We start from the raw sequence: 14264 nt of genomic DNA, 5'->3' as shown, positions 1-14264 counted from the left end.
ATAACGACATGCTACACTCCTCACCCCAATGCTCTCTCTCGTGGACTCGTCCTCCAGCAGTAGTCAGGCAGTGCGCATTCATGTGTTTTGGAGGAGTGGCTTTGGAGGGAGTACTGAAGGAAGGGGGTGGGATTTTTTTGGTTGGATACTTTCAAAATCTAGCTTACTCTTGCTGGCTTCTCCAAAATGACCCACCCTAGCTTTAAAATATAAAAATGATTATTATACAGTAAAATAAACCCTGTGTCCGAAATCACTCACTCATTCATTACTCCCTACCTAGGAAATTACTATATGGAGGACTAGAAAGTGAGCTTATTGATAAAAAAAAAATGCTTTCAGACATTAGTCGGTCGCACTGTTATTTACGTCATTACTGTCGCACAATTAAAACGTGCCAGATAAGTTGGATGGTGGGTTTTCATTCAAAATAATAAATATATGCATGTATTTTTGTGATAAATCCACAATATACTGAGTGTATTTCCCACATTAATAAATACAAAGTACCTGCATCTTTCAGTTCTTTTAAATCAAGGCTGAATACTTTCTTCTTTGCCACTGCCTTTTATTAAATCAAATTTGAGACTTTTGACTTGATTTCTTTCAGCGCAACTGCAACGCATGGTGGGATATATTGCTTGGTAAGTGACCATCGGTTGTACACTACTTTTCATGATGCATTGTGGGACACTTTGAGTGCACTATAGTGTATAGGGCGTAATAATTCTCACTATACATTCGGACAGCACTACAAAATGGCGACCTCACTATACAGTCCACTATATAGTGAGTAGGGAGTGATTACGGACACAGGGAAAGTGTTATGGTTGGGTGATCTGATAATATAATATTGTGAGAGATGATATCACAGTACAGATTTTGAAGATATTGTGTATATCAAAATATGATTTTATTATGTATTTCTAATTTTTAAAAAATATTTTAATATAGAGTATATATCTCTGACAGGACAGAGTTGATTTGATGTTAAAATGTTAATTTTTACTGAATTGTACTTTCTCTTTTTTCAGTGTCAAAGAGTTGCGTTTTGAAATAAAAGTATCCTGAAATATAAAACTACTGTTAGATCGTCATCGATACCATGTATCGCAGAAATATGTTCAGGTATCGTGATATGATTTTTATCACTTCACCTAGCCGTAGTTTATGCTAAACAACTGTACATCACTCATTACGTAATATATTTCCTGTAATTATTATCAGTAAAGTAACAAGCCGTATCGTGAAAAAGCGTTCACTGAGAGTTACTACAGGAACTCTTTTAATTCTTTCATGTAATGTCCTTGTTTATATAGAGTCAATTTTATGCTGTTTTCATGAAAAGATAAGATTATATATATATATATATATGACACATACAGTGCCCTTCACAATTATTGGCACCCCTTGTAAAGATTAGTAAAATGGATGAGAAAAAAAATCCACCTTTTGGTGAAGTCGCTTCATCTCATAGTGAAAAAAATGAGAAAAATCCAACCTTTAATTGAAATAAATGTATTCAGAGAAAAACAAATCCCTCATCAAGAAATAATTATTTTCAACAAAGACACATGTGCCACTATTATTGGCACCCCTGGAAATTATAGTGAACACAATGTACTGTAACTGAAGCACGTTTCCCATTTAAATTGTACATGTTTGAGTTGATTGGAGTGTGTAGGAACTTTCAAGCTGTAATCCATGACTTCCTGATTAACTGGGGGACAAATATGAAGTGACACAGAGGCCAAATTCCCTTAGTCATCCATCAACATGGGAAAGATAAGAGAACACACAAACCAAATGAGGGAGAAGTGTGTTGACCTTCATAAGTCAGGGAATGGTGATTTAAAAAATAGATACTCACCTGAAATGTCCATTTCGACTGGTAGGACAATAATAAAGAAGTGGACACCAACTGGAACTGTTACAAACTCGCCTGGAAGAGAACTCAATTTTATTTTGCCCCACTTACAGTGAGGAGGAGGGTAAGTGAAATAACACAAATCCCCAAGGATCACTGTCGGTGAATTACAAGAAAAAGTAAAATCTTGGGGTTTCCAAGTCTCCAAAACCACCATCAGACACCACCCCCATACCAACAGATTATTTGGAAGGTCTGCCAGAGAAAAGCCTTTTCTGTCAATTAGCTACAAACATACGGTAAGCACCTGAAGTTTATGAAACGCTGCTACAACTCTGACTGGACCCGTGTTTTATGGTCTGATGTAACAAAAATACAGCTTTTTGGCAATAAACACTCAAGGTGGGTTTGGTGTAAAAAGAAAGATGGCTATAATGAAAAGAACCCAATCCCAACTGTAAAATATGGTGGCGGTTCTGTGATGTTTTGGGGCTGGGTTTTTTTCCTCCAAAGACCCTGGAAACCTTGTTAGGGTACATGGCATCATGGACTCCATGAAGTACCAAGACATTTTAAATCAAAATCTGGCTGCTTCTGCCAGGAAACTAAAACTGGATAGTCTTTGGATCTTCTAGCAGGACAACAATTCAAAGCACATGTCCAAATCAACACAAAAATGGCTCGCTGAGCACAGAATCAAGCTTCTGCCCTGGCCATCTCTCCTGACCTGAACTCCATTGAAAACCTGTGGGCTGAGCTGAAGAGCTGAAGAGAGCACAAGAGAGGGCCTCGGACCCTGGAAGATCTGGAGAGATTGCGTAAAGAGGAACGGGCTCAGATGCCTTGCTCTGTATCTCCAACCTTATAAAATGTTATAGGAGAGACTCGGTGCTGTTTGTACAAAGTATTAAATGCAGGCGTGCCGATAATTGTGGCGCGCGTGTTTTTGTTGAAGATAATTATTTCTTGATAAGTGATTTGGTTTTCTCTGAATCAGTTTATTTCAATTAAAGGTTGGATTTCTCTCATGTTTTCAGTGTGAGATGAAGCGACGTCACCAAAAGGTGGATTTTTTCGAACCCCTTTTACCCTTTTACCAGTCTTTACAAGGGGGATAATAATCATGTAGGACACTGTGGTGATTATATGTGTGTGTGTGTGTGTGTGTGTGTGTGTGTATATATATATATATATATATATATATAGTTTGTTTTTGTGTCAAACTCCAAGGAACATTTTTTTTAGATATAGCAATATATATACCCATCTTATTATAATATCTTCAATACAGTCAAAAGTATTTGGTAGTTATAAGATTACAAAAACTAAAATATATAGTTATTAAATGTATTTCTAGATTTTTTTACTAATTGCAAGCTTGAACTAGTCTTGTTTTATTGGCACATCATTTTACTTCTTTCTTGAAATAGGTGAAAGGCTTTAAATTTGAAAAAAAAAAAAGATTGTCTGCCAAAAAATAAAATAAGAAAATTCAAAGCTTGAAATGAGTAAAAGCCTCTAAATGCTAAATAAACTTATATTGGTGTGGCAGTGGGGGCGTGGTCAAGCACTGGTCTGTGACAGGAGGGCGGAGTCAGGGAAGGTAAGTGGCAGAATCACTACACCTGAGAGCAATTAACCTGTGTTTGTGTGTCTTCCCAGTGACCGCGCCCTACTTAAGGAGGGAGAGCGAGAGCAGAGGAGCTCATCCCCGGACGAGACGCCAGTGTGTGTGTGTGTGTGTCTCTATTGTGGAATACAATATTGTTAGACTGAAAAGTGTGGCAATAAAGCCTTTGTATAAACCTGATCTCTGTCCTGCCGTCCTCTGTGCTCCACCCCCTCCACCCCTGCCAGCCCGCCACACCCGTGGTGCCCCCCCATTTATCCCTTCTGTGTCTGTCTCTCCCCCCCTCAGGTGAGTGAGCCCCAGAACACCGGTGCAGAGGGAAAGCCCGGGCCGGTTTGCTGGCGCTGCGGGGAACCGGGCCACCTTCAACAGCAGTGCACGGCGATGGAAGTGGGCACGGTGGTTCGGATCCCCAACGCGCCAGAGGCCGCCCTCGATCTGGCCGGAGCGTATCGCATACCGGTGAGTATTCAAGGGGATACATGTCAGGCGTTGGTGGATTCTGGGTGTAACCAGACCTCAATTCACCAAAGCCTGGTGCAAGACAAGGCATTGGGGGGAGCACAGGGGGTGAAGGTGTTGTGTGTGCACGGGGACGTTCACAGCTACCCTTTGGTGTCGGTCCACATTTTTTTCCGAGGGGAAAAATTTATAGTGAAGGCGTTGGTTAATCCTCGCCTCACCCACTCTTTAATTTTGGGGACTGATTGGCCGGGATTTCGGGATTTAATGACATGCTTAGTAAAGAGTGGGTCCTGCCATTTAACAGGGGGAGGTCCCAGTGTCGCTTTGGCGGGAGCAGCTGTCGCAGAGCCGTCTACGTCATCTTCGCGTCAGAGTGAGGAGCCGCCGGCCCCTCCTCTCTCTATTGGGGAATCCCTCACAGATTTCCCATTAGAGCAGTCGCGAGACGAGACTCTGCGACATGCGTTTGACCAAGTGAGAGTAATCGATGGTCAAACGCTCCAGCCGAACGCCACCCCGTCCTTCCCCTACTTCACGATTATGAAGGATAGGTTATACCGAGTGACGCAGGACACTCAAACTAAAGAGCGAGTCACACAACTTTTAATTCCAAAGAGCCGCCGGGAATTGGTATTCCAGGCGGCTCACTTTAATCCCATGGCTGGACACTTAGGGCAGGATAAGACACTAGCCCGAATAATGGTCCGATTCTATTGGCCGGGGATTCGCGGCGATGTTCGTAGGTGGTGTACGGTGTGCCGCAAATGCCAGTTAGTAAATCCAGCGGCCATTCCAAAAGCGCCTTTAAGCCCCCTACCATTAATCGAGACCCCGCTCGAAAGGATTGGGATGGATCTCGTCGGGCCATTAGATTGGTCAGCACGAGGGTACTGCTTTATATTAGTTCTGGTGGACCATGCAACGCGATACCCGGAAGCAGTGCCTCTGCGCAATATCTCAGCATGCAGTATTGCAGAGGCGCTCTTCCGCATTATCTCCCGAGTTGGAATCCCAAAAGAGATTCTGAGTGATCAAGGCACCACATTTATGTCACGGACACTGCGCGAACTGTATGGGTTATTGGGGATTAAGCCAATCCGCACCAGCGTTTATCACCCACAAACGGACGGTTTAGTGGAACGGTTCAATCGCACCCTCAAAAATATTATTAAAAAATTCGTAAGTGAGGACGCACGTACTTGGGATAAGTGGCTCGAGCCCTTGTTGTTTTCAGTGCGAGAGGTCCCCCAAGCCTCCACGGGGTTCTCCCCATTCGAATTGTTATATGGGCGTAAGCCGCGCGGCATTCTAGACGTGCTGCGGGAAAATTGGGAGGAGGGACCTTCGCAAAGTAAGAACGAAATTCAATACGTTATGGACCTGCGCGCAAAACTCCACACACTCACCCACCTAACCCAGGAGAATTTGCGGCAGGCCCAAGAACGGCAAGCCCGCCTGTACAACAAGGGTACGCGCCTTAGGGAGTTCACACCGGGAGATAAGGTTCTCGTACTGTTGCCCACGTCGAGCTCCAAATTGATCGCCAGGTGGCAAGGACCCTTTGAGGTCACACGGCGAGTCGGGGACGTCGACTATGAGGTGAGGCAAACGGACAGGGGTGGGGCGCTACAGATTTAAAGATTTTTTTTTGGGGGGGGGGCTTTTTCCACCTTTATTGGATAGGACAGTGTAGAGACAGGAAATGAGCGGGAGAGAGATGGGGAGGGATCAGGAAATGACGTCGGGTCGGAATTGAACCCAGGTCCCCGGATTTATGGTATGGCACCTTAGCCACCTGAGCCACGATGCCCCAGGGGGCGCTACAGATTTACCACCTCAATCTGCTTAAACTCTGGAATGAGGAGGTCCCCGTGGCGTTGGTGTCGGTGGTTCCAGAGAAGGCGGAGCTGGGGCCGGAGGTTCAAAAAGGGGCATTGGCATCCCGTGCCTCTCCGGTCCCTTGTGGAGACCACCTCTCCCCGACCCAACTCACGGAGGTCGCCCAGTTGCAGACCAAGTTTTCGGATGTGTTCTCGCCCCTTCCCGGTCACACTAACCTCATAGAGCACCACATAGAGACGCCCCCGGGGGTGGTAGTGCGTAGCCGCCCTTACAGGCTACCCGAACACAAAAAAAAGGTGGTTCGGGAAGAACTTCAGACCATGCTCGAAATGGGCATTGTCGAGGAGTCCCACAGTGACTGGAGCAGCCCGGTGGTCTTGGTACCCAAGGCCGACGGGTCGGTCCAGTTCTGTGTGGACTATAGAAAAGTCAACGTGGTGTCTAAATTTGACACGCACCCAATGCCTCGTATTGATGAGTTGCTCGATCGACTCGGCACGGCTCGCTTTTATTCGACACTGGATTTGACAAAGGGATATTGGCAGATCCCCTTGACTCCACTATCCCGAGAAAAAACGGCCTTTTCCACACCGTTTGGTTTACACCAATTCGTCACACTTCCGTTTGGGCTGTTTGGGGTGCCCGCTACGTTTCAGCGGCTGATGGACAGGGTCCCCCGCCCCCACGCCACTTATGCGGCCGCCTATCTTGACGACATCATCATATATAGTAATGACTGGCCGAGGCACCTTGAACACCTAAGGGCCGTCCTTAGGTCGCTGAGGCGAGCGGGTCTCACAGCCAACCCAAAGAAGTGTGCGATTGGGCGGGTGGAAGTACGGTATCTGGGCTTCCACTTGGGCAACGGGTAGGTGCGTCCCCAAATTAACAAGACCGCAGCAATTGCAGCCTGCCCGAGGCCCAAGACTAAAAAGGGGGTGAGACAGTTCCTGGGGCTGGCTGGCTATTATCATAGGTTTATACCTAATTATTCGGACGTCACCAGCCCGCTGACTGATCTCACTAAAAAGGGGGCACCAGATCCGGTCCAGTGGACGGAGCAATGCCAGCGGGCTTTTTCTGAGGTAAAGGCTGCACTGTGTGGGGGGCCACTTTTACACTCCCCTGACTTTTCTCTCCCCTTTATGTTGCAGACCGATGCGTCGGACAGAGGGCTGGGGGCGGTTTTGTCCCAGGAGGTGGAGGGGGAGGATCGCCCTGCCCTGTACATCAGCAGGAAGCTGTCGGTGCGTGAGGGGCGCTACAGCACCATAGAGAAAGAGTGTCTGGCCATCAAGCGGGCGGTCCTCGCCCTCCGGTACTACCTGCTGGGGCGCCCTTTCACCCTCTGTTCGGACCACGTGCCCCTCCAGTGGCTCCACCGCATGAAGGATGCCAATGCGCGGATCACCTGTTGGTATCTGGCACTCCAGCCCTTTAATTTCAAGGTGGTCCACAGGCCGGGGGCGCAGATGGTCGTGGCGGACTTCCTCTCCCGTCAAGGGGGGGGAGTCGGCTGCAGGCCGGACAGCCGCCCAGCTTGAGTTGGGCGGTGGGGGTATGTGGCAGCGGGGGCGTGGTCAAGCGCCAGTCTGTGACAGGAGGGTGGAGTCAGGGAAGGTAAGTGGCAGAATCACTACACCTGAGAGCAATTAACCTGTGTTTGTGTGTCTTCCCAGTGACCGCACCCTACTTAAGGAGGGAGAGCGAGGGCAGAGGAGCTCATCCCCGGACGAGACGCCAGTGTGTGTGTGTGTGTCTCTATTGTGGAATACAATATTGTTAGACTGAAAAGTGTGGCAATAAAGCCTTTGTATAAACCTGATCTCTGTCCTGCCGTCCTCTGTGCTCCACCCCCTCGTAAGGAACTGCCACAATTGGATTTATAGCAGACTCAGAATAACTATTAAGCGAGAAATTTACTCATATCCAAGATATTTTTGTTTGCTAAGATATCATTTTTTGCTCTCATTTTTGTCATAAACTTTAAATAGTTTAGACCTGAATGTTAACACTGGAATATCTTTTTTTAAATTTCAAGTATAATGTTGTTTAAAAATAATTTTATACTATCTACTCAAGGACAGTCTATGAAATATGAATTTGATTTAAATGACAAAAAGCGAATTGAAATTTTTTTTTTTTTTTTTTTTTAAAGATATTTTTTGGGCTTTTTGCACCTTTATTGGATAGGACAGTGCAGAGACAGGAAATGAGCGGGAGAGAGAGAGACGGGAAGGGATCGGGAAATGACCTCGGGCCGGAATCGAACCCGGGTCGCCCGCATTCACGGTACGGCGCCCCAACCACCCGAGCCACGACGCCCCCAGCGAATTGAAATTTTAATTTGACTTTTGTAAAGAATAATTTATTTATGAAAGTCATATATGAGCAGGATGACAAAATGATTTCAAGTTACAATAAGTGGTGAATGGAGGGTAAAAATGTCAGGAGTAAACAGTAAAAAAACAACAATCCTTTCACGCATTGCTTGTGTAATGTCCCTTGTTGAATCTATGAAATGTTTTCTGACACTTTCTTCACTTTTTTTTCACTTCTTGATCTGCACAAACTGTTTAATTGCTTCTTTTCTCTCAGAACAAATCACATTTTAATCACTTTCTAATTATCATCCGGTTTAAATTTATTTATCGAGTCTTAGATTTGATGCTCCACTGTAATGTTTTTCTGGTCAAAATTTTCAGCCAATTTTCTCGTCGTTTGAAAAACTGCCAGTTTTGACCTTTTTTCCCCCCGTGACATCCCTAATAAATACAGTTAACTCACATTACCGTATGTACTTGTGCAATTTTAGCACAGTTGAACACAGATTGATAGATTTTATTTCACATCAACAAACCTTAAAACTATTCTGTTTAGAAAAGCTATGGCACAGAGAGCAAGAGCGCTGTATTAATGCACCTTTCAAATGACAAAATCAAGTAAAGACAAGCGAACCGGCCAAAACATTATTAATGTGAGATAGATAAAAGGCGGCGTGGCTTCAATGGGGTCAGTTAACATCAGAGATAGGCATGTAATGATATATCATGCAGAGATAAATCACAACACATATTTATGACGATTCAAATAAATTAAATAAAAATGAATTGCGATTATTTTTCAGGCTGCAACATCCCTTAGCTTTTCCTCGCTGTAATTGTGTTGTTTGGACAGCAGATGGCTGCCTAAACAATGCAATGTCTAATGCAATGCAAACAAAACAATGTCTAATAACGTACGATAGCGGGAATGCATGTGACTTCACCCTAGGCAGAAGTAACACAGCTCTAATACCGTGCAAACACAAAAACAAGTAGATCTAAAATGGGACAGAGCTGTTGTGTGATTTACTGTACAACTAGATTTAATAAGAAATCGGAGCTCTCTTTTTACAGACTTCTGAAAGTTAAAGAAAGGAGGAGAAAATGGATGCCGTGCAAATGTTCATAAAAGTTAATTAAGAAAAGGCCTATTAATTATTAACTTTTTCATTATTAATAAAATGAATATTTTAGTTAATAGGCTATTATATTTTACTCCAACTTTTACAAATTTGGATAAATACTTATTGTTGGTTATTAAGAAAATGAAACAAAAGGGTTTTTTTATTTTACAAAAGGAATATTTAAGTTGATAGTTGATAAAAACAGGAAAATAATTTTTTTTTGTAAAATATGTTTTCTTCATTTAATTGTTTTTCAAAAATATTGTGTAAAAATCAAATCATGAACCCAATATTGTGACCCGAATCAAATGGTGAATCGGTGGAATCGTTGCACGTCTACTTGGAGAGTTCAAAACACGTACGCAACTGTCAACCATTCCAAATTCATAAGTGGATCTGCTCTTTGTATTGGGAGAAAAAAAAAACAGAAGAGAGCTCCTGTGGGGTATTTTTGAGTGATGTTAAAATGCAGAGGTCCTACGCAATATGAGTGAAGGTCTGAATACAGTAACATGGAGGTATATACAGTGCTGTGCAAAACTCTTAGGCACCCTGTTTGTTTGTTTTTTCATACAAACTTTGCTACAGATTTCTATTTTATGATTTCTACATTATCGAGTCATTACAAAAACATTTTAGGGTTCCAGACGTTTGTTTTCCAGCACAAAATTAAATGTTACAGAAAAAAAAGCTTGTATCTGAGCAGTATATTACACAAGAGAGCACTTTTCAGATTAAAAATGAGAACATAATGAAGGCTGCTGGGTTTGGGTGCAAAATGAAGAAGCGAGTGTGACAGTCAAAGTGTCCAGAAGAACTGTGGCTGGTTCTGTAAGATGCTCAGTAAAACCTTCAGCTCATTTCCGCATAAAACTGCACTAACTGTACCTGAGACTACTATTTTTTTGGGTTGTCTCACACCAAATATTGACTTTGTTTAATTTATTATGGCTTACTGCTTAAAGTATTTTTTAATGCTGAAACATTTAATTTCATTATTTTTAAGTCATTTTTGGTCGACAGCATTTCTTTACATGTGCCTAAGACGTTTGCACAGTAAGGTATGTTTAGGAGGTACATGCACCATGTGCATATGTGTCTAAATAATAAAATAATTCACCATTCACTAAGAAATGCACTTAAAACTTGGAAAAGAAAGACTTTCACATGAAGCACACTGCAGATCCATCTTTTCTGTAGCAAACTCTCACATCAGTTTCATATCTGTATCATCTTTAGAAGCATCAAAGAGAAAATGTGTATGCAAGTCAGCCTTATAGAGACGAGATGCATTCACATGTACTGTAGTCTTTTGAAGGATGGGCTGAAGTAAACTGGCTTCTAGTTAAGTAATGAAAGCGCTGTAACGTGCAACTCGGTGCAATCTATCAATCAAATCTGCCCTGGAAAAGACCGTCTTTAGATCCTACCATAGGATCTAAAGGATCAACTCCACAAACAAATGATTGTTATTTCGACTTAGAAGCACATTTACCTTCAAAACAGACACTTCAATGAACAGCTTTTCTGTGAGAAAAACAAAGCATGATACATGCATGAACTGACAGACGCGCTTTTAAAAACGTTATATTGGAGAGTGCAACTGGAAGAGATATGAACTTTTCTTAAAATTCAAAGCGCAATTTGCAAGTCCATCCTGCGATTAAAGGCTGCAATACTAGTGTCACTAATAGCTGCTCTAAAAGGTTTAATCTATGAGAAGTGGACGCTGGGAAATGCACCAGCTTTCACAGAACTGCTCACTGCACCTTCTAGTTTAAAGGAGAACTGAAGGCAAATTTTTTATTATCAAAATTCTATTTCTCATTTTATTAAATATACGAATGCATTTTTGATCGCTATTTTGTCGCTGCTATAGCAAGTTATGAGTGTTTGAAATATGCTCTGTAATATATCAGTCCATATGTCAAAGCAACAGCCGTAAACGAGATTCGTTGAGACCTGTGCGAGACATCGTAGGACGGAAGTAAAACGTACAGTGGAAATCAAAGTGACCGACATCTGCCAACGTTGTCCAAAGATGTGCGCGCACTCTTTTGAATGCTGACGTAATCAAGCCGGAAGTTTTAAGTTTGAAAAAAGTAGGCAGTAATCGTCATTTAAACTCGTTTTCGTGCAATATTTCATTTGGAAAACAGTTTTCAAAATGGCGGCACTGACACCTGGCTGACACTTCACGTTTCGAAGTCTCGCACAAGTCTCGTGAAGACCGCGTGGACAAGCGACGCCTGCCGTGGACCAAACGAACTAAATTCAACATGGCTAAAAATCGAATAGGCCGATAAGTATAATATTTAATTGCAATTAGTTGCCAATATAAGTCACGATATAAAGTTACTAAAACCGAAAACGTAACTGAATAACATGTTAATTAAGAAATAAAGCAAGTTTAAAAATGACTTCGGTTCTCCTTTAACTCTGAATGGCACATGCATGGAAACCCTTATAAAATAAAAACATTCATCCCCTGTGAGACTGATTATAAAGTCATCAGCTAAAGCCCAGCGCATGCCTTCCTGATTTCATCAGGGCTTCGTGTGTCGGGCGATCGGTTACGAGTATACGGGCCCGATTTGACCGGTTCAAAATTCCCCGCACACATTTGCGAGACATTGTATGCATTCAGCCCGAATAGATGGTTAGGTGTCCAAGATATCACGTGATAGTGAAAAGTATTAAATTTTGAATATTAGAATCAAAAAAGGGGGCGGCACGGTGGTGTAGTGGTTAGCGCTGTCGCCTCACAGCAAGAAGGTCCTGGGTTCGAGCCCCGGGGCCGGCGAGGGCCTTTCTGTGTGGAGTTTGCATGTTCTCCCCGTGTCCGCGTGGGTTTCCTCCGGGTGCTCTGGTTTCCCCCACAGTCCAAAGACATGCAGGTTAGGTTAACTGGTGACTCTAAATTGACCGTAGGTGTGAATGTGAGTGTGAATGGTTGTCTGTGTCTATGTGTCAGCCCTGTGAAGACCTGGCGACTTGTCCAGGGTGTACCCCGCCTTTCGCCCGTAGTCAGCTGGGATAGGCTCCAGCTTGCCTGCGACCCTGTAGAAGGATAAAGCGGCTAGAGATAATGAGATGAGATGAGATGAGAATCAAAAAAGGATAATAATCCCAACTAGACAAATCAATAATAAGAATTGATTCTACTGTAATTTGTTCAGTCGTTCTTAAAATTCAACTTGTTCCGGGATTCCGGACAAGCGATTTCTGTACCACTGACAATGCTATAATACTTTACCAGGCATTTTCAAAGCTGTCATTATTACAGCCATAGCCTCGTTCCTCTTTTCCCGTTTGCTGTAATCAGGTGAACTAACGTCACAAAGACAGGTGGACGCTTCCCAAAGTGACAAGTTGTGCTTCCCGGTCTGCAGTCCACGTGTGATTGTCGCAAGTTGCCATTTTGCCTTATTTACACCATGTGATCAATCCTGGCAGTCCAACTGGCTGTTTAAAATTATCGTAACCGATAAGATCGTAGTAACAACGCACACACTACCGACTGTGTTGCGTACGAGGAGATCGCGTCCGAAAATATCAAGACCAGTTCGATCTGAACCGAGCAACCGAGAACTGATGAAATCGGCTACGAGGTGCCCACGCACACATTTACAATTCACAAGCGATTTAATCGGCCCGACAAAATCGGAAAGGTCTGCGGTGGGCTTTACTCCACAAACGCATCCAGATTTAATCTTCCAAACAGATGAATTATGCAGAAACTCTGCATTGCATATGACTGCTTTAAAATGTGCACAAAATGCTGACCGGATTAAAAATGTTAGTCATACTGGAATTGAAACTGATTGCAAGCAAGATATTTCACGAATAGCTGCTTTAAAGTTTTCTCAGAGTGGAGTGGACATTTGGAAAGGGATCGGGTCTGTCGGATGCTCAGTGCACCTTCGAGTTTGATTAATGAACTGCACTGACATAAGGATGCGGAGTCCCGGGTGGCGTGTGCGCACTGGAGAAGACATTTGTTTCAAAATGCGCCCTGCAAATGATCCAGCTCTTCATGACGCCTGCAAGGTGTACCGAGCGCGTGCCAGTCGTTACAGCCGTTAATTCATGCTCAGACACTACCGGGAGCGCACAGATGTGTGTGTGTGTGTGAGAGAGAGAGAGAGAGAGAGAGAGAGAGAGAACTTTCACCATGTGCAGATCGGCTGAGGGATGCGGCGGCCGGCTGCGGGACAAAGGCAAGCAGGGTGCAGGCCACCAATCCGGCGCAGGCGCGCGCTAACGCCTGGAGGAACATCTCAGCGCGCGCGGCGAACTCAGAGACCGGAGGAGGAGAAGAAGAGGAGGAGGAGGAAGAAGAAGAGGAGGAGGAGGAGGAAGAAGAGGAGGAGGAGGAGGAAGAAGAAGGAGCAGACTTTTATCCCGGCTGTGAGTTTGGACTTGAGGCTCAGGAGCGCTCGTGCAAGCGTGGCCGTTATTCCCTTCCGTGCGCGTGAATCCTCTCCGTTATAGCGTCCGGCTCGCGAAAGAGGAGCGACCACCGCGTTCAGCGCGAGCACAGGAGCGCGCGACACTGCTCATGTTCGCCTCCGACTCGTTTGTATGGGAGAGAGAGAGAGAGAGAGAGAGAGAGACTGAGGAAGGGGGAGGAGAGAGGAAGGATCACGCACTGATCCCGTCTCTCTCTCTCTCTCTCTCTCTCTCTCTCTCTCTCTTTCTAACCCCCCTTTTTTCCCCGGGAGGAATTCACAATCGCCCGAAGTGGGGGTTGCCATGGACACGGCTTCCGTGGGCGCGAGAGGTCAGACTCTCCGAGACCGCACGAGATCAATGGACCTGACTCTGGAACACCAAAAGGGCCAAAAACAACCCTAGATTGATCAACACTCATCTCATCTCATCTCATCTCATCTCATCTCATCTCATCTCATCTCATGAGTGTTGGGAGCCTATCCCAGCTGACTACGGGCGAAAGGCGGGGTACACCCTGGACAAGTCACCAGGTCATCACAGGGCTGACACATAGACTA

At 44.3% G+C, this 14264-nt stretch overlaps 1 protein-coding gene across 3 annotated transcripts in view; it reads right to left on the bottom strand.

The window, feature by feature from the left end:
• The window catches only part of scube3 (signal peptide, CUB domain, EGF-like 3), a 233417-nt gene extending 219598 nt beyond the window's left edge, over window positions 1-13819 (bottom strand). For all 3 annotated transcript variants that reach the window (XM_060937716.1, XM_060937718.1, XM_060937717.1), the window contains exon 1: window positions 13426-13819. In XM_060937716.1, the coding sequence (XP_060793699.1) occupies window positions 13426-13531 (106 nt within the window). In that variant the 5' untranslated portion in view covers window positions 13532-13819. The remainder of the gene's footprint in view (window positions 1-13425) is intronic.
• Between the last annotated feature and the right edge of the window lie 445 nt (window positions 13820-14264).

The sequence above is a fragment of the Neoarius graeffei genome, chromosome 13 (assembly GCF_027579695.1).
Source record: "Neoarius graeffei isolate fNeoGra1 chromosome 13, fNeoGra1.pri, whole genome shotgun sequence".
Taxonomy (NCBI): domain Eukaryota; kingdom Metazoa; phylum Chordata; class Actinopteri; order Siluriformes; family Ariidae; genus Neoarius; species Neoarius graeffei.
Note: the sequence above shows the minus strand (reverse complement) of the source record. Positions and strands in the feature narration are given on the sequence as shown.